Raw genomic sequence first — 26,787 nt, forward strand, 5'->3', positions numbered from 1 at the left:
GAGTCGTCTCTTCCACAGGAATGCTGGACCTCTGCTAACTAACCCTATTGTGTGACCTTGAATGAGTTCTTTGCTGTCTCAGATCCTCCAAGACTGGAGCAGGAAATGACTGGAATCATTTCTGAGTTGCTTTCTAATTCTGTATTCAATTAGTTCCATGACTTCCTTCCTGTAAACAGCTTTAAGTAATTTTTCTAGATGCTGGCAGTCAGACCAACTTGTTTCTACTTGTATGCCTTGTCCCCAACTGCGGAGGAATAAATGAAATAGCACTGAAATGGAGCAAGAATGCCTTTCTAACTGCACAACTGAACTCAAGACACCCAGTCCCTCACAGTCCAGACACCTGGCAGGTGTTTGTAGTGAGAGAACCATTGTGGAGAAAGGAGTTTTCGGCAGAGGAAATAAGAAAGTGCAATGAGAAGAAAGTTCTGGACCACAGACATGTCTTTTACCCAGCTCCCAGGTCCCCAGACGGAGCCCCAAACTGGGAGACTCACTTCTAACTCATATGTGTAAGGGGTGACAGGCAGGAAAACTGACAGTAACTTTTGTGGATTTGCAAGCTAAAATTAGCAGCAGGCATGAAGCCGACTCCTTCAGAATGACCGCAGTGCCCTGGAGGTGCTGGCTTCTGCAGATTACTCATGATGTTCATTCACAGGAAAATGATATCTGGAGCTTAAAATATCTAGTGGCCCTTGTAAGACAAAAGACGGTAGGTAAACCCTTGACTCCTTCCCACAAAGGAATGAGCATAATACAAGTCAAGACTTAAGAGGCTGAGAAATCCTTGCATGGGGAGCTGAGCAGATTGGGCACTCTACAATTTTTGGGGTGCCATGAATGCTGCAATCTAGAAAATAAAAAAACGGGGCCAGTGGTACCTCCTACAGTTGCATAGTGATTCACCTGCTCAACTAAGGATGGCAACCCCTAATGCTAAAACCAAAACCTAACATGAAAATGTCATGGGAGAAATTCAGACACGTTCAAGTTATCAACACATCTGGAATGCAGCAAATCACTTGTACCTATTTCCTGGCTATGGCTTCATGTTTCTCTCTAACTTAATACATTTCGTGGCCACAGGTTAGGAGAGAAGTATCTAGGAAATGATGTTCCCAGCAGTAACATTCAACCAATTATAAACAGGAATGAGTCAACAAATTGACTCCCTAGTGTGGGACAGTCCTGAGCTGTTCTGTACAGTGTGTCTTTCGATTCTATTTTGTCCTGTATGGCTGCCACCAGCTAACTGGGAATGTTGAGTGCTTAAAACGTGGCTAGTCTAATTGACAATGTAAAATATAGGAATGCACCGGGCCCTGTGCAATAGCTCAATTCACTAAATCCTCCCCTTGCATACACCAGGATCCCTTATGGGTACCAGTTTGTGTCCTGGCTGCTCTGCTTCTCATCTAGCTCCTTGCTTGCGGCCTAGGATGGCAGCAGAGGATGAGCTAAAGCCTTGGGACCCTGTACCCACATGGAAAGCTCCTGGCTGGCTTCAGATTGGCTCAGTTCCAGCCACTGCAACCATCTGGGGAGTGAACCAGTAGATGAAAGATCTTTCTGTCTCTCCTGCTCCTTGTTTTGAATTTGCTATTCCAGTGAAAATAAGCCTTTAAAAAAAAGGAATGCACCAGGTCTCAAAGACATAATATTTTTTAAAAAAGAATGTAAATGAAGCCATTTATAATTTTATAATGAATATATACTGAGGTCATAATATTTTGGATATATTTGGCTAAGTAAAATATATTATTAAAGTTAATTATTTCCTGTTAAGCTTTTTTTTTTATGACTACTACAGCTTTGGGTATTACATAATGGCTTACCCTCTGGTTCCATGGGCTGGAGCTGTCTCAGAAGGCCTCCAGCAGAGTGGCACTCCTCCAGTGGAGTGGCCCCACTATGTGAGAGGCAGTGATGCACTGTCACACCTGTTAGCTCCTATGCACAGCCAATTTCGCACAGCCAAGTCCTCTTTTCAGGGTAAGTTTGCTGCCATAAGCCAAAATACCAGACGCAGCAAGGTACCTAGGAGGTTCTTATATTCCAGCAAGGCAGGAACGGAGTAAGGGTGGAAAGGAAGAGAGAAAAGGAAATGCCTCCTGCCATGCTGGCAGGATGGGGCTGCAAGGGAATGAGAGGGCAGGCTGGGGATGGGACCAGCACGCCGAAGGAAGCAAGGAAGAAGAGGAAGTGGATGGGAGGGCGGTTGTGAGGGGTTGGTGGATATGACTGTCAGAGCCACAGGGGAATAGAGGGAGAGGCCTCGAGGGGTGGGCGGAGGGGACTGCCAGATACTACGCCATGAGGTTACAGCTAATTGGTGGGCAACCGGAACACTGTGAAATTTGTGAGGCAGGGAAAGGGGAAGCAGAAATCCAAAATGCCAATTTAAATAAGTAAATCTTTAAAAAAAAAAAATGATCTGCCCCAGTTCAGTCCTTAAATTGTTGGAGGAGAGTTCGGGAGACGAGACAAAGTTGTCAGAGCCTTTCTTCCCTCCTACACATAGCAAAATTGCCCACGTTCTAACCTGGCAGAAGAGTGCAAGTTTCCTCCCTAGAGATGGTCAAAGACAAAAAGAAAACAAAACAAAACTCAGGACTAGGGAATGACAAGGCAATACTTTCTTAAAAAATTTTTTTAAAAACACTGAAGAAAAAAATAACTCTTAGAATTTTCTTTTTAATAGCAAACTTTATCAAAAAGACTAGAATATAAAGTTGAGGAATCTCCCAGAACAGAGTCAAGTGACAAACATGAGTGGAAAATAAGAGGAGGGAAAAAAATATAAAGATTGTCAAAGTCTACAATTTGAGCAACTGGAATTCCTGAATGCTAGAACAAAGGAAAAAGAAGAAGGAAGATGATCCATTACACTAATTCCAGCCTCATCAGCCTCCCATAGGCTGCCTACCTCCGTAACTAGCTTCCCCCAACGCAAGTGATTTGAGACAGAAAGGAAACAATCAAGTCAGAACCTGAAGTACATTAAACTACAATCTCCAGAGTGACTCACGGTCACCTCTGCCTCAGGCTGTTGGTCACAAAGATCAACCAGGTCCAGTGTGAGAGCAGACTGCATAAGGATGTCAGCCCCAGGAGGCGGGGAGTAGTGGGGTCCTGATGTCACAGGATGTGAGCCCCAGGAGGTGGGGAGCAGTGGGGTCCTGATGTCACAGGATGTGAGCCCCAGGAGGCAGGGAGCAGTGGGGTCCTGATGTCACAGGATATGAGCCCCAGGAGGCAGGGAGCAGTGGAATCTTGAAGGCTGCTTACCACATCCATGATATATATATATATATATACTCCCCTCATCCTCCAGAATTTAAGAACAACATGTTTAATTGGGAAATTAGCAAACAAAAAAAGTGTTTAGTATAGTGATTTCAGAAGCCTCCAGAGATCTTAAAGAGTTAGCAAAAAGAATCAATAATCAAAATGGCTTTGGAGTTCTCATGGGAAATACTGGAAACCAGAAAGTAATATATAAAGAATGCTTTCAAAATTTTGAAGACAGATGATTTCCAAACTAGACGTAAACCCACCAATGGAAAACACGGGAGAGACAAGGACTAAATTTTCGAAGCTAAATTGTTCATCTTTCCCTTTCTCTCTCTCGGTCACACACTCACTGAATCTTGGAACTGACAACAGAGAAAGGGAAGACATGGATTGGCAACCAAAAGAAAACAGTAGATACAGAGGTGAAGGGAAGAGGAAGTGGGTGAAATATAACTGCAGTGCTATGGACTTGGTGTACCTTTTAATTCTGGAAATACATGTGCTGCAATTCTGGGAATAAGAAAAGGTAGTTATATTCAGCACTTCCAAGGAAGTCAAACAACAGAACTAAGGAGTGTTGAGTCATGCTTGGGAAGTTACCTGAAAACAGGCTTTGTCACAATGGGGGAGTAAAGTGGAAACACAGGAAGACCAAACGAGAGGGAGCTGATGTGGATCCAAAGAGGGGTAAAGGATGCTCCAGCCAGGTGGAGGAGGGGGACAGAGTGCCCACAGTCTCCCCAGACGGACAGCAGTGTGCCAGGCCAGCATGATAATCAGTCCAGAGTGGTGCACATCAGGGTAACCAAGGGACGGAGATTTTTTTTCAGGGTGACAAAATCGATGGACAACCTGTTGCATAGAATGTTTTGGGGGAATTTAGACACCTGCTGAGGGGTCTATAATCAAATTGGTTTTAAGCTCATAGAAAACGAGGGGACAGTAGAAAAAGGAGAGGGGGAAGCACAGGCCATAAGCAGGGAGCTGAATCAGAAGTGGAGCAGCCAGGACTCGAACTGATGCCCACATGGGATGCCAGCACTGTGGTCGGAGGGCTAGCCTGAACGCCAAAGCGCTAGCCTCCATCCATGGCTTTCTTGGAATCTTTTTCCACTTGAGACTGCTGGCTTGAAGACCGCATGCCTGGTCTGAGCTCTAACTCCTGCCCGACCTTTAATCAGGCAAGTTCCTTCCCTTCTGGATGTGTTCCCAAGTGAAGAAAGTGGAGGGAGTCGGCACAGAGGACAACGAAGGGTCCACAGCACACGTTGGGAGGAAATGCATGACTAAGATACAGAGGTGGACATTCTTCCCTCTTCCAGGGCCGACTTTCCTCATGTGTAAAATGGACACCACCACAACACATCTCCCATGGCAGTTGAGCATACTACGTAAACAAGGAAAAACCTCATTTAGTACTTGCAAAGATATGCAGTAAGTGCCCCACAAATGCCAGCCCTACTTCCATCCTCTGACGTATGTGCACAACTCCCCCAGGCTTGGATTTTTGTCAACGTCCATTTGCGGGAAGGTAAAAGCCACAGGATGAGAGAGGCAGGATCCAGGTCCAAGAAACGGGGTCAAACAAAATGCATGTCTAACAGGAACGTGTGCTGCTGCCCTTTGTTGGTTTTACATACGAGTTAGTTTGTGAATACTTTCAGGAGCATGTAAGTGTGAAATTGGAGAGCGCCACTGCAGGACCGCCACGAGCCACTGCACAGGCCAAAGACAAGCGGGGGAGGCAGGAGCAGATGGCCCAGGGAGCAGGAGAAGAAAGCAGAGGCAGAAAGGAGCAGGAACGTGAGTCTTACATGTACAAGGACAAAAGGACACTGGCCAATTTTAAAGTTCAGAGCTTGTGCACCCAGCTGCATTTTTGGACATATGTCCTTGACTTGAAAAAAAAAAAATCCTGCATTTATTCCCCTCTGTGCTTTTCTACAAGCCAGTTCCTCTACCGAGATTTCCCTTTCCTGGCCATGGAGACTTCTCAAGGCCTTCCTAGCTTTCAGAATCTCCCCCAAAGAATCCACTACGTGGCAGGATTCAGTGTCGTCTGCACTGAGTGCAATGACTAGCACATTCCTCTGCCCCAGGATTATTTACTGTTTGAAATGGAAGAACGAAACATCTTCAACAATCAGCTGTGTGAGGCCAAAGGTGGCTACGGCAAAATCTCATTTTGTTTGCAATGAGAGAGAAGTTTGTCAGGAACCCAATCTGTGCGGGGAAATATCTGCTCCAACAACAATAAAAACAAAAGCAACCAAAAACCCAATATACACTGGGAACTTACTAAATCCCAAACACTCCTTTCAAGAGCTTTAGATGTAATAAAGCATTTAGCCCTCAGGCAACTCCATGGAAAAGGAATAATTCCTGTTCCCTATTCACAAAGATACTGAGAAGGGTGACCAAATGTCCCTCTTTGCATAGGATGCAACACTTTCTTTACTTAAAAAAAATTAAAATATTTATTTCTATTGGAAAGCCAATACAGAGCCTTACAGAGAGGAGATACAGAGAAAAATGTTCTATCTTCTGGTTCACTCCCCAAGTGGTTGCAATGGCCAGAGATGAGCCAACTGGAAGTCAGGTGTTTCTTTCGGGTTTCTGTGTGGGTGAGGGTCCTAAGGCTTTGCGCTGTCCTGTACTGCTTTCCCACAAGCAGGGAGCTGGAGCAGCCGGGACACAAACCAACGCCCATATGGGATTTTGACACATGCAAGGCGAGGATTTAGCCACCGAGCCATCCCACCAAGCCCGGAATGCAACATTTTTACCTTAAAACCAGGCACACTGGTATAACAGTACTGTAAGACTGTGGCATACGGAGATTAAACAAATGTCCCAACATTAACGTGTGGCCAGGTCAGGATACGGATCTCGGTCACCAACATGATAGGCACAGATGAAGGCCAAAACATCCCACTGAGGCAACAAATCAGCCAGGACATGGAAAGGGCTGTCCACTGCACTTCCCCATAGTGTTCTAGGGGTAAGTGACACTGCCTATAACTTGTTGCATTACTGGGTAAGTCATTCAACATCTCCAGGCCTCAGCTGTTCTCATCTTCAAATAAGGGGCCGAATCAAAGCAGGGATAGCAGGAGAACGGGACTGTCCTCCTTGAACGGACCAAAAACACTATGGACCGTCCACCTTTCCTGCTGGGTCCAAGGCTGAATTTCCCCATCCTTTTCACTTACACACATTGGGCTCCTGACCGTTTGTAGGAGCTGATGCTTGGCATCAGGTCCAGAACCAGCAGCTTTCCTTGGCAGTCTGTTGGTTTTAAGCTAGCTCCCTGAATCAGTTCAGATCTCTGAGTATTAGGCACTCAGATGAACAAATAACTGGAGTAACTGCAATAGTAGCAGTCTCTCTTGACCTGGCAGCCTCTTGCACTACATGTACCTCAATATGCGACAACAGGTACCCTGGGGACACCACACAAGCTCATAACCCGTGCTTGCCATCTGCCGGCTATGGGGAAAGTTACCTGATGTCTTTCCTCAAAAATGACAAAATTCTAACAGTTCCCATATCCAGTGGGTTGTTATATGGATTCAGTGACTTAATGCTTAACCAATGCTTAACACAGTAAGTACTGAATAAAGATCCTGTGAAAAAGCTAATGGAAAATGACATTAACACTGATTTTGGGGGCTGGTGCTGTGGCATAGTGTGCTAAACCACTGCCTGCAGCCCCAGCATTCCAAATGCGTCCTGGGAACCAGCTCCAGTTGTTCCACCTCTGATCCAGCTCCCTGTTAATGGCCTGGAAAAGCAGCAGAGAACGGCCCAAAGCCTTGGGTTCCTGCACCCATGTGGGAGATCCAGAGTCAAGAAGCTTCTGGCTCCTGGCTTTGAACTAGCCCATCTTTAGCCAGCACAGCCATTTGTGGACTGAACCAGCAGACAGAAGATCTCTTTCTAACTCTGCCTTTACAATTTAAAAAAAAAATCTTTAAAAAAATTATTTTGGTGCAAAATTTTTTAAAAATCTATGCAGGTTTTCATAATAGACACTTCCCATAAAGTTTCTAAAGATCCCTTGTACAGGGCCCAGCGCGGTGGTGCAAGTGGTTAAAGGTCCTGCACGCCCGGGATCCCATATGGGCGCCGGTTCTAATCCCGGCAGCCCCGCTTCCCTTCCAGCTCCCTGCCTGGGGCCCGGGAAAGCAGTCGAGGACGGCCCAAAGCTTTGGGACCCTGCACCCACGTGGGAGACCCGGAAGAGGCTCCTGGCTTCGGATCGGCATAGTATCGGCCCGTTGCGCTCACTCGGGGAGTGAATCATCGCACGGAAGATCTTCCTCTCTGTCTCTCCTCTCTGTATATCCGCCTTTCCAATTAAAAAATAATAAAAATAAATCTTTAAAAAAAAATTTTTTTAAAATTTAAAAAAAAAAGATCCCTTGTACACAAGGACTTCAAAATTTTTTGCACCAAAGTAAATTAAACTTTTAATTCCATTTTTGCAAATTTTTCAGGTACTCTCAAACAGATTATCAAAATACTCAAAAATTTCCTTGAAGTATTTATTTAAGAGATGAAAAAAAACTGAAGTTCAAAGAAACTAAATTGTCCAGGGTCACACTAACCTGGTTAGACATTAAAATCAGGCTGAAATCTTGCTTCCAAAACCTTTTACTCCAAGCCACAACGCCACCTGCAATTCAACAAGCCTATTTCCATCCGTGGTAAAATGCAGGGGGTTCTTAACTATCTGTGGGGGCTTGCTAGGCAGGGGTCACCATACTCCTGTCTTCTGTATCCGCTCGCTCCTTCCTGAAACAGCTCTTTTTCTTTCCTACTTGCTAAGCTGTTGTTGGAATGCTACCTCCTTGGACCACCTGCCCCCACACACACCATCCCCACAGAGAGGGGAGCATGCCTCCAGAAATATACACGTGCTGTTGGCTCTGCAACTTCTGAGAATACAGGGGAGTGAGTACTAGAATCTGGTTATTGGACTTGGCAAATCAATAAAGGGAATTTTGCAATTTTCTAGATCTTTATCTCTCAGGTAATCTAACAAGCACAGAAGAGAGAAAACGGGTAATAGGACTAAGTGTCAAGATACCCCTTCTGAATCTTACTTTTCTTCCCTAGGTATATTTATAAATATATTTTTTGTCCTAATGAGTTGCTCAAAAAAAATCTATTCTGGAACACCAAAGTTGCTAGAGTGAACATGTTCCTCACCATGCTATTACATCCAAAGAGGTGCCAGCATTCTTAATTCATTCTATCTAGTACTCTCCTTTTGTTGAAGAAGCAAAGAGAAAATCCTCACCCACTGGTTCATTCCTTAAAGGCTCACAACGAGTAGGACCAAGCCAGGACAAAGCCAGGAAGTTCATTCCAGTCTCCCATGTGAGTGGTAGGGATCCCATGACTTGAACAGTCTCTACCGCTTCCCAGTGTCTGAGCAGGTAAATGGGACTCATGAGCCAGAGCTGGGAATCAGATCCAGATATTCCGACATGGGACATAGGGATCTCATCTGGCACTAAACATTCACTCCAAGCACATTCTTTGGAAAGGAAACAAAGGTCTGGCCTCACCAAGCTGGAGCTCGACTGCTTCGAACAACAGGGAAAGAGATCAGAGATGGGTTTCATTTTTGCCTCAAAGACTGCAAACCCAGGTTAGGCTGTTAAGCAGGTGACTGACTGAACTGGAGCAGCTGGAAGCAGGTGGCACGGATCGGGGGCAGCCTTCCATTACCACGACTCCACAGGCGCAAACCATGACAGGGAAAGGTCCTGTAACCTCGGAAACACCCGCACACACAGTGTCCTGCTCTTCACCTGTGGTTCCGGAAACCAGGTCAATGGCTCACTGTTTCTATGACTACACAGATCATCAAGACAGGGGGGAAAGCAGGGAGCTGGAAAAACGAGGGTCCATGTTTTCCTCCAAAGGCTCTTAGACTGCTGAATGGTGAGAGCTCCTGTCAAGACCAGAAACCACTTCCTAAATGGCTATATCCTCTGCAAATCACTCACAGGCAGCAGGAGGAACAGAGAACAGCCACTTTCCTGGCTAAGCTGCCGAGGGACACACTTGCAGTTATGCACAAGAGGAATGAATGTCATCAACTCGTGGGGTGTTTAGCATTGGCCGCACGAGTACACACCAACAAGAGGTGAAAGCAGATTAATGGAAACAGGTTCACAGACAAGCTCAAGGGAATGTTACACAAACTTTTAACAAAGCAGGGAAGGAGGGCCCGGCACTGTGGCCTAGCAGCTAAAGTCCTCACCTTGAATGCGCTCGGGATCCCATGTGGTGCTGGTACTAATCCCGGTCATCCTGCTTCCCATCCAGTTCCCTGCCTGTGGCCTGGGAAAAGCAGTGGAGGACGGCACAAAGCCTCTGGACCTGCACCCACGTGGGAGACCTGGAAGAAGTTCCTGGCTCCTGGCTTCAGATGGGCTCAGCACCGGCCGTTGCAGTCACTTGGGCAGTGAATAAACACATGGAAGATCTTCCTTTCTGTCTCTCCTCCTCTCTATATATACCTGACTTTGCAATAAAAATAAGTCTTAAAAAACTGGTTAAAAAAAAAAAAAAGGCAGGGAAGGACAGGGTGCACAATACAATGGTTACAGAAAGCCTAGCTTGCAACACAAAAGATTCAGACTGTTGCTTACTGTATCACCATGGAAAAGCCACTAAACCTAACATCCTGTAAAGACAGCAGTCTGAGCCCTTCTCTGAAAACTGGTTCTTAATGAAATGGCAGCAGAGTGAAGGGCACCTGTCAGTCAGCTCCCAAGTCCATGGTTCAGATCAAGCCCCATGGGTCCTGGCATCTGGTGCGGTTGCAGGATGGCAGTGGTGGAGTGCAGGTGCAGAGGATCACGGCAAGCCAGGAAGCAGACAGCAGTTGGGCCTGACCTGGGCATCCATAACCAGCCCTCTTCTGAAAACCACCTGTGGAGGACACATCCTCAACGACCTGATGATCACTCAGGCAGCCACCCCTGGCTCAAAATGCCCTAATTTGATTAGGCTTTAGTCCTCTTTCCTAAGATGTACTGTGGCCTGGGAAAGCAGTGGAGGACGGCCCAAAGCCTTGGGACCTTACACCTGTGAGAGGCCTGGAAGGGGTTCCGAGCTTCTGGCTTCAAATTGGCTCAGCTGGGCCTGGCGCAGTGGCGTAGCAGCTACAGTTCTCGCCTTGAACGCGCTGGGATCCCATATGGGCACCGGTTCTAATCCCAGCAGCCCCACTTCCCATCCAGCTCCCTGTTGGTCGGCCTGGGAAAGCAGTGAAGGACGGCACAAAGCCTTAAACAGCTGCAAAGACCAGAGTTGAACTGATCCAAGACCAGGAGCGTCTTTCAGTCTTCAATGTGGCTACAGAGTCCCAAAGACTCTGGGTCATCCTCTGTGGCTTTCCCAGGCCACAAGCTGGGAGCTGGATGGGAAGTGGAGCAGCTGAAACATGAACCGGCACTGATGTGGATATGGCATCCTGGTGCTTCTAAAGATTTGGTTATCGCGCCCTTGGGCTGGGTCCCATCGTCTTTCAGCAGCACCATCCAGGGGACGGGGCATGGCAGCCGCCCTATAGGAAACACACTAACCTCAGCAGGGCTGCATCTGGAACAGGAGCCATCAGTCCCCAGTCCGCTTTCATACATTCTTTCACGTCGACCTTGAGATAACATGGATTTACAATGTAAAATGCTGCACAGTGAGGATCCAATTTCATAGGATGGAGCCAATGATGAGGTTAACTACGTTAATAAGCCAACATTCCAGATTTTCTTGACTATTGTATGAAAAATGGTTCCAATGGAGTCTGGTGTGATATCTGGCATTGACAACATCAGCAAAAAGGAAGGCTAGCCTTTGCATGGCTTAGTAACAAATAAGGTGACGAGTGGGTGACTTAATATGCTTTGTGCTTCCCTCGGCCCCCAATTACATCATGTGTTGCTGGCAGCTCCTGGCCTGTGTCAGGAACCTGGCTCTTCTGGACAGACGAAAGGACCTGGCAGCTTGAGAACTTAAAAGAGCCAGCCAGTCAGGACTGAGACGAAGCCGAAGGGGCCTGCAGGCCCTGGTATCATGTCTGAATGCTGCATTCCAGGACATGGTCAGCGCGAGAAACCCCAACCAGCACCCCTCCTGTTACCTAAGGCATAAAGCAGTCCTTCCCCACAGGTGCGAGTGTCACCAGTGGGTCACAGCCCCCACTGCGAGCAGCAGCCAGGGCTTTCCGCTTGTCAAATGAACAAAATGCTCAATCTTTGTCGTATTTCACACTTCTGCCACATATCAATTTTATTGACTTGATGTTTAGATTTTTGAAAAAGATGTATTTATTTTTATTGGAAGGGCAGATAAACAGAAAGAAGGAAACAGAGAGGAAGATCTTCCATGCACTGATTCACTCCCCAAGTGACTGTAACAGCCAGTGCTGAGCCGATCCAAAGCCAGGAGCCAGGAGCCAGGAGCTTCTTCCAGGTCTCCCACGTGGGTGCAGGGTCCCTAGGCTTTGGGCCGTCCTTGACTGCACTGCCAGGCCACAAGCAGGGAGCTGGATGGGAAGCGGGGCAGCCAGGATATGAAGGGGTGCCTGAATGGGATCCCGACACATGCAAGAGAGGACTTTAGCCACTAGGCTTCCATGCCAGACCCACTGAGGTTTAGATCTTTCACCATCTAAAAACAAAGGGGAGGTAAATGCCCGCTCTGCCCACAGCCGAGGACTGGCCTTTGTGACATTGTTCTATTTTACCCTTCCCAAGGATGGGCAAATGTTTAGTTATTTCCTTTCCTCTCCTTGACCTTAATCTCCCCAAAAATCAAAAGTCCAACAACCTAAAATAAACTCTAGCCATTTCTTAAGTCAGCAGATAACAACACATACTACACACTGGGTTTCTCTTTTAAAGTTTATTATCATAAAAAAAAGAAACAACTCTATACTTTGTACATTTTACATTCACCCCTCAGAACATATAATGGTAGCACTTAAAGATGTTATATAAAAAACCCACCAGCTGAGTGAGATGGCTGCAGATTTATGTCACGTTTAGTATTAAAGTGGTCTGACCTCTTTGGAAAAACTTTGCAAGAATTAAGTCCTAAAATGATGAACAAAAACTATACGTCAGGAGAAAGCTAGCAAAAATTCAAGGTTAAAATGAGATGTCAAAAGAAAAACCAAACAAAAATATTGCAAAAAATATGATTTCCCCTCCCAACCTGGTCTCACAACACTCGTTCCCCTCACTTGTCTTAGAAAAGTCACCCCGTCCTTAACACAGGATCTTGAGCACAACTGTGTCGCTCGTTTGGCAAATCAGCCTCAGACTGTGAACTGGGCCCCATCAAGTCAAAAAAAAAAAAAAAAAATAGAGTAGTTAGATAGCAAAAATACTGATAGTCCATCCAAACAAATAGAAACATCCTGGCTTTGATATGGCAACAGACACCACCCTGCACAACAGGCCCCAGGCGTGTGTGGGGAGAGGGAGGAGGCACCGAGCATCAAGGCAGAGGTCAAAGGAACATGGGGCACCCAACACAGGAGCCAGGAGCGCCAAGCAGCACAGGTGCAGGGCTGGGTCAATCTTTCCCAAGGCATCACTTCCAGGAAGAATTTGAATTTGGAAATTCACCCTGGGGTCTGGCAAGAAACAAACTTTGGGATTTACATCAGCCACCAAGAGCCAAAGTCAACCTCCTGTAGTTTTAGTAATTTCCAAGTCCGTTTTCCCCTTTAGCTTCCTCTACGTCACACAGTTCTTCCAGATCACAAAGCTTCCTCTATCACCACACAGGTCTGTGAGAATGGGTCAACTGCTGAGGTTTCACTTCTGGGATGACTTTAATAATGTAAACCCTCTGGGTCTAGAAATGATTTACTATGCTATGTCTTGAGCCCACTTCACATTCTTCCCCCTTGTCCACAAAGCCATAACCAATGGCTAACTCAGAGAAGGCAGTGGTGGGGTCAAGAAATTTCTAAGCATGGTCTCAAATACCCTCAAAAGTTAGAGGAAGGCAGGAAGAAGCACCCTACCCTGTTTTCAGGGTACCCTGTTTACAGTTACTTCCTAAAAACACAAAGGTACCACCAGCAAGCTAAGAAAAGCAACCTGTTTCTGCTGCAAGGAGGAGCTGCCAGCGCTTACTAATATAATTCTAATAAAAACAAACTTTGGCATAATGAGCAGAGGACAATCAAGATGAACACTTTTAAAATTTAAAAAGCAAGGGCAGCCATTCTGGCACAGAAAGTGAAGCTGCCACTCGGGGCACCAGAGAGAGCACCAGCACAAGCTACCGCATTTCTGATTCCGTTTCTGAGAACGCATCCTGGGAGGCAGAGCACAGCACAAGTGCTCCAATGGGAAACGTGGCTGGAATGTCAGCCTTCTGGTTTCAGCCTGGCGCAGCCACGGAAACCACAGCATTGGGGAATGAATCAGCAGATGGAAGATATGTCGGTCTACTGCTCTACCTTCTCAAGAAGATAAAAATAAATAAATAAATAAACTTTAAAAAAAAAAAAAGAAACCACCTAAAACCTTTGATGGCAAAAGCACAGTATACATACCTAACTAAATCCACGTCACACAGGGCACTAGATGACACCAAGAATTACTTGGTATGTGACAGGACTTGTCTGTGGAGACTTCAGGCAAGGGAAGGCCTCCCTCAGAGCAAGGGCCAACAGCAGAGGGGAAGGCCCTGCCCTTCATGGCATGGTCCACCTTGGTAAACACTGCAACAGCAGAGGGCAGGGAGGGGAGTAGACACACAAAACATGCAGGCAACATTCACTAAACGCTATTATTTTATCCTGTTCTCTAAATAAGAATGGGAAAGAAAAAAACCCATAAATTAAAATAAGAATATATCTGCACAAATCTTTACTATGAGTTCATGAAGTATGGGACCCTTTGTAGAAGTCAGAATTTGGAGGAAAGTGAATCATCACGAGCCTTCCATTTGCTCTGGGGTAAACACTCCAAGAGGTAACACAAGAGAAGCACTGGAGACCAAGGGCAATACTTATGGCAACTTCCTAGGATGTGTCATGTGTGCTGAACGCCCGCAGTGACTCTACCAGGTCCTGCAACCCCAGAGCCTCGGGGCGGCAGCTCAAGCGTGGAAAACCCCACCACGCAACAAAGCTCTTCTCCAACTGCAGGGCCGACGGCAAGGAGCACGGGAGAACAAGCAGGTCGGTGTCTTGAGAATTCATCAAGAGCAGTCCAGTGTTTACTGGGCGTCTCGGCCTACAACCTGCGCCACAACTCTTGGAGAGCAGTGAACGTCCAAAGCCAGACAAAGTCCCACAGGTGTAGAACGGCCAATGTGCTGTAACAGGATTTGCAATAAGACTGAAACCTGAACTACAGATGAATATGCAGATCACTGAAGCCTGGATTATCAACCTTGACTCCCCACTGGCGGGACGGAACCTAGACAATCGGCCTGTTGCATGCACTACTTCCATCTTTCTGGGAAAAGGACTGAGAAGAGAATTAAAAGAAAATACAAAATGACTTCCTATTCCAGCTAGTGTTTGAAGAAACCAGCCTTGAATAACATTTTAAAACTATGGTCGCTTTAGGACATTCTGAATTTGAGATGGCCCCTGCCCGCAACTCCACTAACTTCACTGCATAGAGTGGTCCAGGCAAACTGCCCTGTCGTTCAGCCAGGGGGATGGACGGAGCGAACCAGGTGCTGCACAAGCGAGAAGATTCTTCTGCTAGCACCTCTGTCCTAAATCCGGCTCTGCAACGGAAGTAGCCACGCAATTCACTGTTCAGATTCAAAACATGAAAATGCATCACAGATTGTATTCCTTCCTGTGCTTCTTCATAATAGAAAGATTCAAAGACAATTTAACAAAAAGGAGCTCAACGCACTTTTTTTCAAAGACAAGGTGTGAGCAAAAAAATCAAAGCAGTGAAAGCAAATTGAGCCCCAACACTCCTGTCACTCCGAGTCCTACAGTGCCCATGGCAGGAATGACCCCAGCCGGAAGTGGCCAGCCATAAATGTGCCCTGCAGAATCACAACAGTGCTCCTACTGCCAAGGCCAAGTCACTGTTCCCAGCAAGGTAGAAAAGTTTCTATTAAGAAGAAAACAAAACAAAAATAAAAACCACCGAAGGTCAAGGGGAGAGAAACACTGTACAAAGTCAGGCTGCCGAGCGCCGGCGGATCACAAAAAGCCCACGCTGCAGCTGGCCCAGGTAGATCCTCATCTTGGTGCTGTCACTCGTCTTCCTCACCCAGATCTGTGGGGACAGGAGAGGGAACAAGATCAGAGGCTCGGAAGCACTGACAGGCAATCCTGCAACACATTCAGAGACCGGCACGAGCTAGTTCTGAGCACAGAACTGCAGCTCTACATCTGCCTTGCCTGAACCTCAACCTCCGAGCGCATCTCCGGAGAAGCACCTAACGCTGCACGGCCCTGGCAACCTGGCAACCTGGCATTAGCCTTCAACTCCCAGCTCTCGGCCACCTCTGCACACCTCAGGTTGAAAAAAAATGAAAAGCACAGTAAGCTTCAGTTCCATTTTTGACTCATCTTAGGAATTCTTTCAGCCATGATTTGATTACAACATCAGTCCCCAAGAGACAGAGATTACTGCACATAAACTATCAGATCTGGAAGTGTGTCCTTGGCCCCACGGGATTACCACCACATAAAACCTTGCAATACTCTCACTGCCTAACAAAAAAAGCTAATGGTTTCCACAGAAGACAAGGAATACTCACAATAAACTGATACCTGCGAATACGCCAAGGTCCAGCTAGGACCAAGAAAGGGGACGGCCTTTCCCTCCCTAGCAGACGGCATCAGATCCCACACACTTGACAGGGCAGACAGCATTCTTCTACAGATCTGAAAATGAGCTCCTACAGTGGGGGCCCGTCAGAGGTGACAGGCATGCTCTGTGAGTGGGAAGGACAGCTGTCACGCAGCGGCCTCCCGCCTGGCTCTTCCTGTGTGCCGACACTGCTGAGCAAGCAGGGCTTCTCCGTGCTCAGGGTGACTGAGGGAAGTGCCGGCAGTGGCCTCATTCCACAGGGGAGCAAACTGCAGCCAGCAAGGCGGAGACTGTGCTGAGGGGGACTCTGACACCCGACTGCAGGCCCCTTCACCAACAAGCTCTCTGGCTTCCTGAAAGCTCTGCAATTCACTCACAGCACAAGCAAAACCTTAAAGTACATCTCCTCTTTTCTCTCCCTGATTTTCAGGTTTTAGAAAAAGCTTATTCTCACTTGCATCTCAATGTATTTACTGCGGTTAGTTCACAACAAAGACATTCAAGTGAAATGTCTCGCAGCAGCTGAGCCTCTAAGAGCCTTGCAGAGTTGCTCTAAATTGAAAGCCGACTCCAGGACTGAATCAGGAAGAGACCACTGCACTGCTCGGACCCACTCAGACCCACCCACCAAGTCACCAGAGCTCAGTCACATAAGGCCAAGCAGCTCCAGTGTCACTTTGGTTTAGAGGTGGAAGGTGAGCAGGGGGACGGTGTCCCTACCCCAGCACAGCATGCCACCAATGCGCCAAGGCCAACTGCCTTCAGGAGACACGTCTCAATGACATCATCTACAATGACCTAACAACCTGCTAGGTCAAAGGCAAAGAGAGATGGAAAAAATTAAATCTGCATTTCTATTTCTCTCAAGATGACAGAGAATAATGCATTGCTTGTGAAATTTGGCTTTGGTGCTTGGAGGCCACATGTGCTCACATGGAGAAGTCCACAGCCTGGTCTGGGGGCTCTGCCGAGGGGCGGCAGGGCCCCTCCACCCCAGGCCCCTGCTCTGGTTCTGACATGGCTTGAGGGAGCTCCCACCAATGCTGGCCCAGACAAGGACATTCATTTTAACTGGAAGGTTCTTCCTAACTGTTAAGTAAGTAATCGTTCTGCAAAACAGTCACATTTGAGGGCATTTTCAATTCAGGAAGCTGGGAGAACAAAAAAAGCCTAAGTTATTTCATAATCCAGTTTCATTAGATTTACTGAGCACTGGCATGAATAAGTTAGAGGGTAGACACATAAAAATCAATTTCTTTGCAGACATTAGAAGACTAAAAATGATTAAGCCAACCCAGTATTAAAGTTTTGAGCATCTTTTAACTATTAACAATAACAAGTTACATGTTGCTGGGGTCCTCATGCAGCACCCACTGCAGAATTCACACAGTAGGCCCACAGCCCTCAGGTGAGCCCCGCAGGCCGACTTTAAAACTGCATCCCATTCTGCAGACCAAGACCCAAGAGCCTGAGCCTGGGGCTTGTCACCCAGAAGCACAACAGCACATAATATTTCAAAGGTGGAAGGCAAGAAGGGGTCACCTCAGGCAAGCACCTATCTATTAAGTACTTCCTGGGTGCCTGACACCCTGTACCAGGTGACTCATAAAATCCTCGTGTCAAGAAAACAGTCTATTAACACGCATGAAAAGTTGTAGAGAATCAGGTTAAGTGAAGATGGAATCTGTTGGCAAGCTTCCCTTTCAGCAGCTGCGGGATTTGAAGCTACCCACATCACACGCTTGCCTTGGGTTGCCTCCTATGGCCCAGCTCTCGGGGCCCCAAACCAAGGCCGCCAGAAGGAATACACAAATGCACACACACGGCAGTCAGGCAGAGGTAAACGGTTTCCAAAGGTGACTACACACAATTTCTGTCTCAAGTGCTAACTTTAAAACCTAAGCCACAGAAGACACCTGACTGCACTCCACTTCCTGGGTAATACTTTCATTTCCGGTTTGTGTATGCGGACGCCTGCCTTCCTCAGGGTGAGGAGGACACTCCCTACCTCGTTGGCTCCGACCGAGCTGATCACACAGCTCAGTTTCTGGTTGTCCTTTGACTCTAGGTAGATGGCTTGGCTCTTGTGGTACCTGCCAAAAACAAGGCACAACTTTCAAAAATGAAGAAAAATAAGCTTTAAAGAAAGAAAGCACTTTACAATGACAACACAACTACAGAAGTTTTTATCATCTGCCTTTGAGGAAAAGTCTGGATTGATGAGATGATCTCCTAGTCTTGGCCCACCCCCCGGATCTTTGTCCTTCTGCAGAGAGGAAAAGCCAGGCTCAGGTGAGGATCTCAAATCTGTCTGGTTTCTTTCTCTTTTGAATCACGTGATCCAGTTCACACTGTCAAATCAATCTTTTCACGTAAACCCTCTATTCTCATGGCCTGGCCCCACCCCAAAACACAAAAAGCTTGGTGGATAAATCAAGATGAGCGTCAACACTGTTATTCTACATTTTTCCAAATAACTTATCAACATGAAGGAAGCTAAATTCAGCCTCACTTTAATCTTTGAATCAAGTTCACTAAGCACCTACTATATAACTGGAGACAGTGAGCAATGGCACCAGGTCCCTGCTGGCACAAATACGTGGGAGAGGAGGGAGACAAACTAATACTCCTATCTGGCCATGCTAATCAGGCAGGTTTACACGTCACAGCACGTATCAAAGGCTATGTGATTTGCCCTGAAGAATCAAGAGCAAGTTTGCTCCAAATGCAGTGGACTCAGGTGATGCTCCGGATCCTCCTGGCCGTCAGATCAGAGCCACTTCAACCATCCAAGTTCAAGGCTGGTGCAAAGCCCACACAGGCAGTGCAGGAGACATCAGCTAAACCACTGCTGGCAGCCCTGGCCTGGGCCCAGCTCCAGTTCAGTCACTCTGGCTACACAAATTCAGTAAGTCAATCCACAGCTTCCACCAACACACACCTGCCAACAGAGCAGCACACCACGAGCAAAGCAGACACTGTGCTGCTATAATGTACTAATTTACTGCCGAGGTACCACAGAAGGGGCCGGCATTGTGCTCAAGAGGGTTATGCTACCACAAATGCCAGCATCCCACAGAAAAGCTGCTTCTGATCCAGCTGCTCACGCTCCTGGAAAGGCAGCAGAGGATGACTCAGTACGAGTTGCTGCCACTCAGATCAGGAGGCCAGGAAAGAGGTCCAGCCCCGGCTCAGCCTTCCCCTGCTGAATGCTTGCACCACCAGAGGATTCCATCAGGAGGCGGAGAGCTCTGTCTCAGTCATTTTGCCTTTCAAAAACCTCATGAGAAAGAAAATGAAAGAATTTCCAAGAAAAGGATGTAATTCATTCCCACAACCAGTTTTTCCCCAGTCTAGACTTTTAGTGTTGTTTAACCTGCTATGCCAGGGCTGACAATGCAAATCTATTTGCTTCCTGAAAACACTGTTACAAGAGTGTACCATAGGGTCCCATGTGGTAGCCTAGCAGCTAAAGTCCTCGCTTGCGTGCGCCAGGATCCCATATTAGTGCCAGTTAAATCCCAGCCGCCCTGCTCCCCACCCAGCTCCCAGGAAAGTAGTCGAGGATGGCTGGCTCAAGACCTTGGGACCCTGCACACACATGGGAGACTTGGAAGAGGCTCCTGGCTCCTCATTTTATATCAGCTCAGTTCTGGCTGTTGTAGCCATTTGGGGAATGAACCAGCAGATGGAAGATCTTCCTCTCTGTCTCTCTTCCTGTCTGTATATATGACTTTCTAATAAATATAAATAAATAATCAATCTTTAAAAACAGTGAAGCATAAATGCAATTAGAATAGTGTGACTGGCTTAGACCCAGCAAAAAAGTTGCTGTTGGCTATAAATGAGTTGGTAAATTGGGTCGGAGGGCCCATTACGCTCCAAGCTGTACCAGCATGAGAAAGGCTGAATCAGTTCCCAGTACTGCTTCTTCTGGCTTCTCTGGCCCGTCTAAGCCAACCATTCTAAGTAAACAGCAATGTCCGGAATGACAGTCACCCCTAAGGATATTCAGGAAGGACGTGCAGCTGTTGTACAGGGGCTGTGAGTGATCAGAGACAGAAAACACAAACAGCTCACTGAACACTACTCTCCAGACGTTAGAGAAAGGCCACACTGGCACATAAACACACTGACTGTGAAAGGGAGAAAGGCAAAAGCCACTATATTTTTGTGTTTGTAATAAAACATACGTATTGCATGTGTATCATATGCATAAAAATTGATTTTATGTATTAAGACGTACATTAAATGCTTATTGTCTGCAGAATGTAAATTAAGAACGGCATCCCTTTAGTTCTGTAGCTTTCTTTTTTAAAAAATAGGTGTTAGAGACACCAAAAACCAAGCAGTATTTTCTGGTAAGTTATGGTACTCAAAAATGTAAAAACGAGGACATTTTGATGTGACAAAGGTCTGAACAATAAAAGTTACTTTTGGAAGAAGGTTCAAGCAATTCTCGAGACATGCCGCATTTCCCTTTATCTGTGCCCAGCATCCAGACCCCGTACATTCGACTGGTGTGAGAATGAACATCAGTCAAGAGTGCAACCACCTGCCATCCCAGGAACTCCCAGACAGCGGTGGAGATCCACATGAGTCTCCATGGCCAGTACGCTTCCCAAAGCAGCTGACGTCCAAACCAGGGGCTTCCTGGGCACCCTCCCCCCGAACCAGCTCCACAAGTTGAAGGAGAATCTCCTATACCACATGATGTTCTTGGGGAGCCATTACCTTGGACATCAAACCTCCCGAATGAGCTAAGTGCTCATATGGAGGGTTTTAAGACGAGATCAAAAAGGGTCTGACAATTGTAAAACAGAAGGGAAAATAATCCATTTTAAAAATCGAGGGGGGGTTGGGCCCAGCATGGTAGCCTTGTGGCTAAAGTCCTTGCCTTGAACATGCGACAGGGATCCCGTAAGGGCACCAGTTAAATTGCAGCCGCCCCACTCCCCATCCAGCTCCCTGCTGTGGCCTGGGAAAGCAGTTGAAGACGGCCCAAAGCCTTGGGACCCTGCACCCGTGTGAGAGACCCAGAAGAGACTCCTGGCGTCAGATCAACACAGCTCTGGCCCTTGCAGTCACTTGGAGAGTGAATCAATGGATAGAAGATCTTCTTCTCTGTATATCTGACTTTCCAATAAAAATAAATAAATCTTAAGTGCCTGGCCAGATGGGTGAAGCTCTTCTGCACCAACGTTTGCTGGCCAGGGCTGTGGGGGACTCGCCTTTGAACAACTGATTATGAGCCCTGACTGCCAAGGCCAAAGCAAAACAAGCAAAATACAGAGGGCAAAACATCCTCAAGATCTACTGTAAGCAACTTTAAATTCACTGAAAAAATAAAATGCTTCCAGGAACATTATTTTCAAAATGTCTAGTGCTCATGTGAGAAAGATGGTGAAAGTTCCTTCAAAGCGTTTAGGAGCGCTAACGCATCCAGCGTGATTGCTCTGTTATGAAACAGCAGTCACTGTATAGCCTTTCTTTAGGAAAAAAAATATTTTACTGCATATTCAGCCTCAAGACATGTCCCATCAGGTCTGAGGATCAGGCTCAAGAAGGAAGAAGATCCAAAGCAACATAATCACAAAATGAACATCACTTGAAATATCACCTGGCTTTGAAACTCATAGATCAGTAAAAATTTTAGTGCTAAATCTCATAATTTCCAAAGATGGCTCTAGTGTGGGCTTGATCTTTAAAGGTTATTTGATTTTCATTATTAGAAACATTTTTCATCATACTTTGCCCCACTGCGTAGAGCTGTGAGAGCCTGCCTCCTAGTGGTGACATGTCCTGGTAAGCAAGTCCATGCCTAACTTCCAACTGCCCAGAGCAAGCCGGCAGACACAGCAAGGCTCCGCCACCTACCGCCACCTACCGGCGGGCCAGCTCACTGCAGCCGAACGGGACGGCTGCTTCAGGAATGACCAGATCCCCATGTGTTATGTCCAAGCAGCTTATCATAAGGTCACCAACTAACAAACTCCACAGACTCCCTTCCTTCTGACAGATCAAAACTTCTATCCTAATTTGGGGACTTTTAGCTAAAGATATTTAAACTCAGAATCATTATACAGCCATTTCAAAAAGATAATTACAAAGATCATATTCTCAGTGTGACCAAGAGAAAGGCGGACTCCAGCCATGCATCCACTATGCCTGCGCAGAGCAACGCTGAGACTGCTAAGCCCGCGGACGGCCAGAGCGCAAGAACTACGCCAGTTACAACCGCTGTGATTTACACCCTGCAGGATACCTAACACCAACACTATAAATGTTTGTTGAATAAATAAATGCATGAGATTCTTAGGTTCTTTCATATTGTTTTGTCATTTCCTTTCCAGTGAAAAATGCTGGCAGTTTGAAGGTTTCAAACAGTCTTCAATCTGAAGGGGAAATGTTTTAGGATGTAATTCCCCCAAGTAAGTTTCCTGGCACACTTCTATTGTAGGGTGATACATGCCCAATAAATACAGATGTCAAACAAAAAATACCTTTTAACACCCTGGCAATTCAGAGTGCCTCAGCATATCATGCAATCCAAAGGCACAATGAAAAAAAGCCATTCACCTTTTTCTTTTTTAAAAGATTATTTTTTTAAGGAAAGGCAGATTTACAGAGAAAAGGAGAGAAACAGATAAAGATCTTCCATCTGCTGGCTCACTCCCCACGTGGTCACAACAGGACCAAAGCCAGGAGGCAGGAGCCTCTTCTAGGTCTCCCATGCGAGTGCAGGGTCCCTAGGCTTTGGGCCATCCTCAGCTGCTTTCCCAGGCCACAAACAGGAAGCTGGATGGGAAGTGGAGTAGCCGGGATTAGAACCGGCACCCACATGGGATCCCAGCACATGCAAGGTGAGGATTTTAGCCACTAGGCTATTGTGTCGGGCCTGAAACCCATTTATTTTAATTAGTATGGTCATCCCCTGAGCTACGTGATGGAAGAACACTGATCTGCACACAGGGTGGAGTTAACAGAGGCACAAGGAAACACTGTACAGCATCAAAGGACAGGAGCACCAGAAAAGCCATGAGCTGTGCATATACTGTGCTGATGGCAGCACAGGAAGCACCAGCAGTTTATATGCATTTTAGGGGGTTGGCACTGTAAAACTGCTGCCTGCAACACCAGCGTGCCCTGCGGGCGCCACACAGTGTCCCAGCTGCCTCACTCCAAGTCCAGCTCTGCACTAACAGCCCAGGAAAGCAGTGAAGGATGGCCCAAGACTTCGAGTACCTGTCACCATGTGGCAGACCTGGAGGAGGTTCCTGGCTTTGCTCTGGTCTACTGCTGGCCACTGCAGCCATCTGGATAGTGAATCAACACATGCAAAATCTCTGTTTTTACTTCTTTGTCTTCTTTCAAACTGAATAAATATATCTTAAAAAAAAAAAAAAACACACCCACATGGCCCCAGCTAAAGTCCTTGTCTAGCACGTGCCAAGACCCCATATGGGCAACAGTTCATGTCCTGGCTGTCCCGTTTCCCTTCCAGCTCCCTGCCTGTGGCCTGGGAAAGCAGTCAAGGACGACCCAAAGCATGGGAGACCTGGAGGAAGTTCCTGGCTCCTGGCTTTGGATCGGCTCAGTTCCAGCTGTAGCAGATACCTGGAGAGCGAACCATCGGATGGAAGATCTTCCTCTCTGTCTCTCTTCTCTGTGTATCTGACTTTGTAATAGAAATAAATAAATCTTAAAAAACACACACATTTTGAAAAATAGTGCTTCCAGACACTGGGCAGAGCCTGCACTGACCAACTGTAATGCAACTCTACTGCATGGCTGTGCAATCAAGCAGCAGCTCTGCTCTGAGAAAGTCACACAAGCCCCGCCCTTTCCCAACTGTTTCTTTCGAGACTATTTAAGCATTCCGTGTTTTTGCAAAACTTACCATCTTTTGTCATAGTACAGTTTGCCATCTTCTATCCGTGCCTCAAATCGCTGGGCAGGAGACTCTGAGGGCGTAGCAGGCAAGTGTTCAGGAGAGGACGGGGACGCTGGAGGAATCAGACACGTGTCAATGACTAAGCATGTAAGCAACAGCCGCGCGTCGCCACCTAGCATGCTAAAACTGAAATCACATCAAGCCCTTGCAGCAGCAGTACATGCAAATTCAACACAACATGTGCATATGACATCTCAGTGGAGCCTCAGCGAAGCCCAGTGAAGCAGTCAGGCCAGACTCACTCCTGAGCAAGGCGCAACCTGACGCTCAGGAAGCTTGTTCAAGTCCAACGTGCAATGCGCGCCATCACTTAGGGCAGAGCTAAATCTCTGCTCACCAGCCGCATTCAAGGGCAAGAGTGTGAACATTCCTTTTTAAAAAATGGCGTCTCTACAACAGTGGATTCAACATGACCTCAATTCTCGTAGTCACTCCGGCAATTCTCCCCTCTTCGTGCCCCAGACACTCAAGCCGCCCGAGGACCCCGCGGGCCTCGGCAAAGTGTCTACATGGAACTTTCCCACACCGAGGTCAGCGGGCACAAGCACGTGTCAATCATCACACACTTCAAGACACTCTCAGGCCAGCACATCTTCAAGTGCTGCCTGGAGGAGGTGGCTGCGAACACTGCCTGGCTTCTCCAGCAGCGGGGGAGCTGGGGCAGAGCTCGGCCCTAAAAATGCCACCACAATTCGACGCCCAGGGCTTCACTTCACACAATGAGCCCTAGCGAAAAGCCCTTCATGTTCCGTTGACACAAATATCAACTTGTATCTTGTGCCTGATGTCTAAACAGAAGCAAATCAAACCAGCCAATCCAATGTTTTTGATTTTGTTTTTGTTTTATTAACAAATCCTAAGGAAAAGGCAAAGCGAACACAGCAAGATAAGAAAGCAAAGTGCCCTTCGGTTTTCATAAAGATGCTTCACTGACAGTAATTCCCATGCTTTTGAAGAACACATTAAAAAATGGTAAATGCCAGTAACATCACGTGCTTACCTGGTCTCTTGGGTGACTTAAGCTGTAGAAAAAACAACCAAAAAATGTTAGAGAAAAATCATTTCAGAAGCAACTTAAATTGTCAAAAGTATCATGATTTAACAAGTACCACATGAGTAAAGCAAGGCTGAAAACCATGGCAAGCTTTGGCTTTCTAAATTAAAAAAAAAAAAGACATAAAAACTCAAAGGGCTGGCACCATAGCATAGCGCGCTAATCGTCCCTTGCATGCGCCAGGATCCCATAAGGGCAAAGCTCTAGCTCCACTCCCCATCTCGCTCCCTGCCTGTGGCCTGGACAATGGGGGGGTGGGGGGAGCGTCTAAGCCCTGGACCCCTGCATTCACCTGAGACCAGGAAGCAGCTCCCGGCTCGGGGTTGGCCCAGCTCTGGCCACTGCAGCCACTTGAGGAACGAGCCAAAGGACCTTCAGTCCATCTCCCCACACCGCCCTCTCCCAGCCACCCCCGCCGCGCGCGTGCACGAGGGTGTCTCCTAACTTGGTCTTTCCAAAAAAAAATCAGAAAGTCCAACTGTACCTTATTTAACGTCCTCAGATCCTCCATTATCTGTTCATCTGTTAACAAATAGTTTAGCTGAGGTGCTGAGAGTTAAGCAAATGTGTCTACAAAGTATGCTCTGCCAGAAAGCGGAACTCCACAAAACTGTACAAGTATTTTAGAATTGATAAATATAATTAGGTTCGATGACAAAACTGACTCCCCTACTAAATGTTGTGGTGCCCAGGTATAAAAACAGACATCACAGCTCCACCCTGCCGACCACGGTCCAGCAGGGAACACGTCAGCATTTCAAGGGGTGCTTTTCTTGCAAAGGTCTCAGCAGACACAGACCCCAGGAATGAGGTCCCCAGCTGCCGAGGTGAAGGGAACTCCTCTCCTTTCCCAGCAGCAAACAGATCTGGCAAGCAACTACCAACACCTCCTCGGGGGGTGCAGGAGCAGTCCCCCCAACATTTTGGCCCCGTTTTTACGATGAAAAGGCCACCTGACAGCTAGCTGGAATCTCACTTGTTTTAATTTAAGAACAGCTTGCAATTTACTGTTTTAGACTCAGATAACCGAGGCACACAGGCAGACATCTGCGCGTTACAGGCAGGGAAATTAAGGCGCATTCAGGTTCCAGTTGCCCCTGAGTCTTGACATACATTACAACAAACACTGATTTTTCCAACCCAACTACTCCGAGAGTAGGTCTGCATAACTACTCTATAAATTCGTCCCACTAATAGCAGCAGTAATTAGCAACTGAGGATTGCAATAATAAAATGGTTGAGCCCTACCCCATGGATAACTATTTCAGAGGTGGTTTCTAATCGAATGTTGCTATTTTCCACAGGGCAAGAGCCGGATGTACTCTCTCAATGGACAGGCAGCAGATTCAACCATCTCGAGGGAAAGGGGCTGCAGCCAGACCCAAGTGGATATCAGGAGCAGGCTTTCTGCGCTTGTCCGGGACGGGGACAGGATCGTTGGGCCGTCTCCGCAGCTTCCTGGTCATGATGGGCTTCACCTCCATGGAATCTGCGGCAAGAACGGAACCCACACAATGAAGTCTCGCTGACTCGGTAAGGATTTCCCAACCCTAAGACCTCACAGCCATCCAAACAGCTCATGGGGGAAAGTCTGTCCTACACGTGGCTCAGGTCAGATGCCTCTATCAGATTCCAGCAAGAATTGA

General features: G+C 47.0%; 1 protein-coding gene across 2 annotated transcripts in view; it reads right to left on the bottom strand.

Moving 5' to 3' along the window:
- SUDS3 (SDS3 homolog, SIN3A corepressor complex component) overlaps positions 1-26,787 on the bottom strand; it is a 106,211-nt gene that overhangs the window by 68,696 nt on the left and 10,728 nt on the right. The window contains exons 7-12 of one of the 2 annotated variants that reach the window (XM_040986910.1): positions 26,535-26,630; positions 25,626-25,687; positions 25,088-25,109; positions 24,034-24,139; positions 18,142-18,226; positions 12,211-15,593 (exon numbers count right to left, since the gene is read on the bottom strand). In XM_040986910.1, the coding sequence (XP_040842844.1) occupies positions 15,495-15,593; positions 18,142-18,226; positions 24,034-24,139; positions 25,088-25,109; positions 25,626-25,687; positions 26,535-26,630 (470 nt within the window). In that variant the 3' untranslated portion in view covers positions 12,211-15,494. Of the gene's footprint in view, positions 1-12,210; positions 15,594-18,141; positions 18,227-24,033; positions 24,140-25,087; positions 25,110-25,625; positions 25,688-26,534; positions 26,631-26,787 lie in introns of those variants that run through there. The other variant, XM_040986911.1, reaches the window with a different exon arrangement.

This window comes from Ochotona curzoniae, unplaced genomic scaffold, assembly GCF_017591425.1.
Source record: "Ochotona curzoniae isolate NIBS_2020 unplaced genomic scaffold, NIBS_Ocur_1.0 contig_46, whole genome shotgun sequence".
NCBI lineage: Eukaryota > Metazoa > Chordata > Mammalia > Lagomorpha > Ochotonidae > Ochotona > Ochotona curzoniae.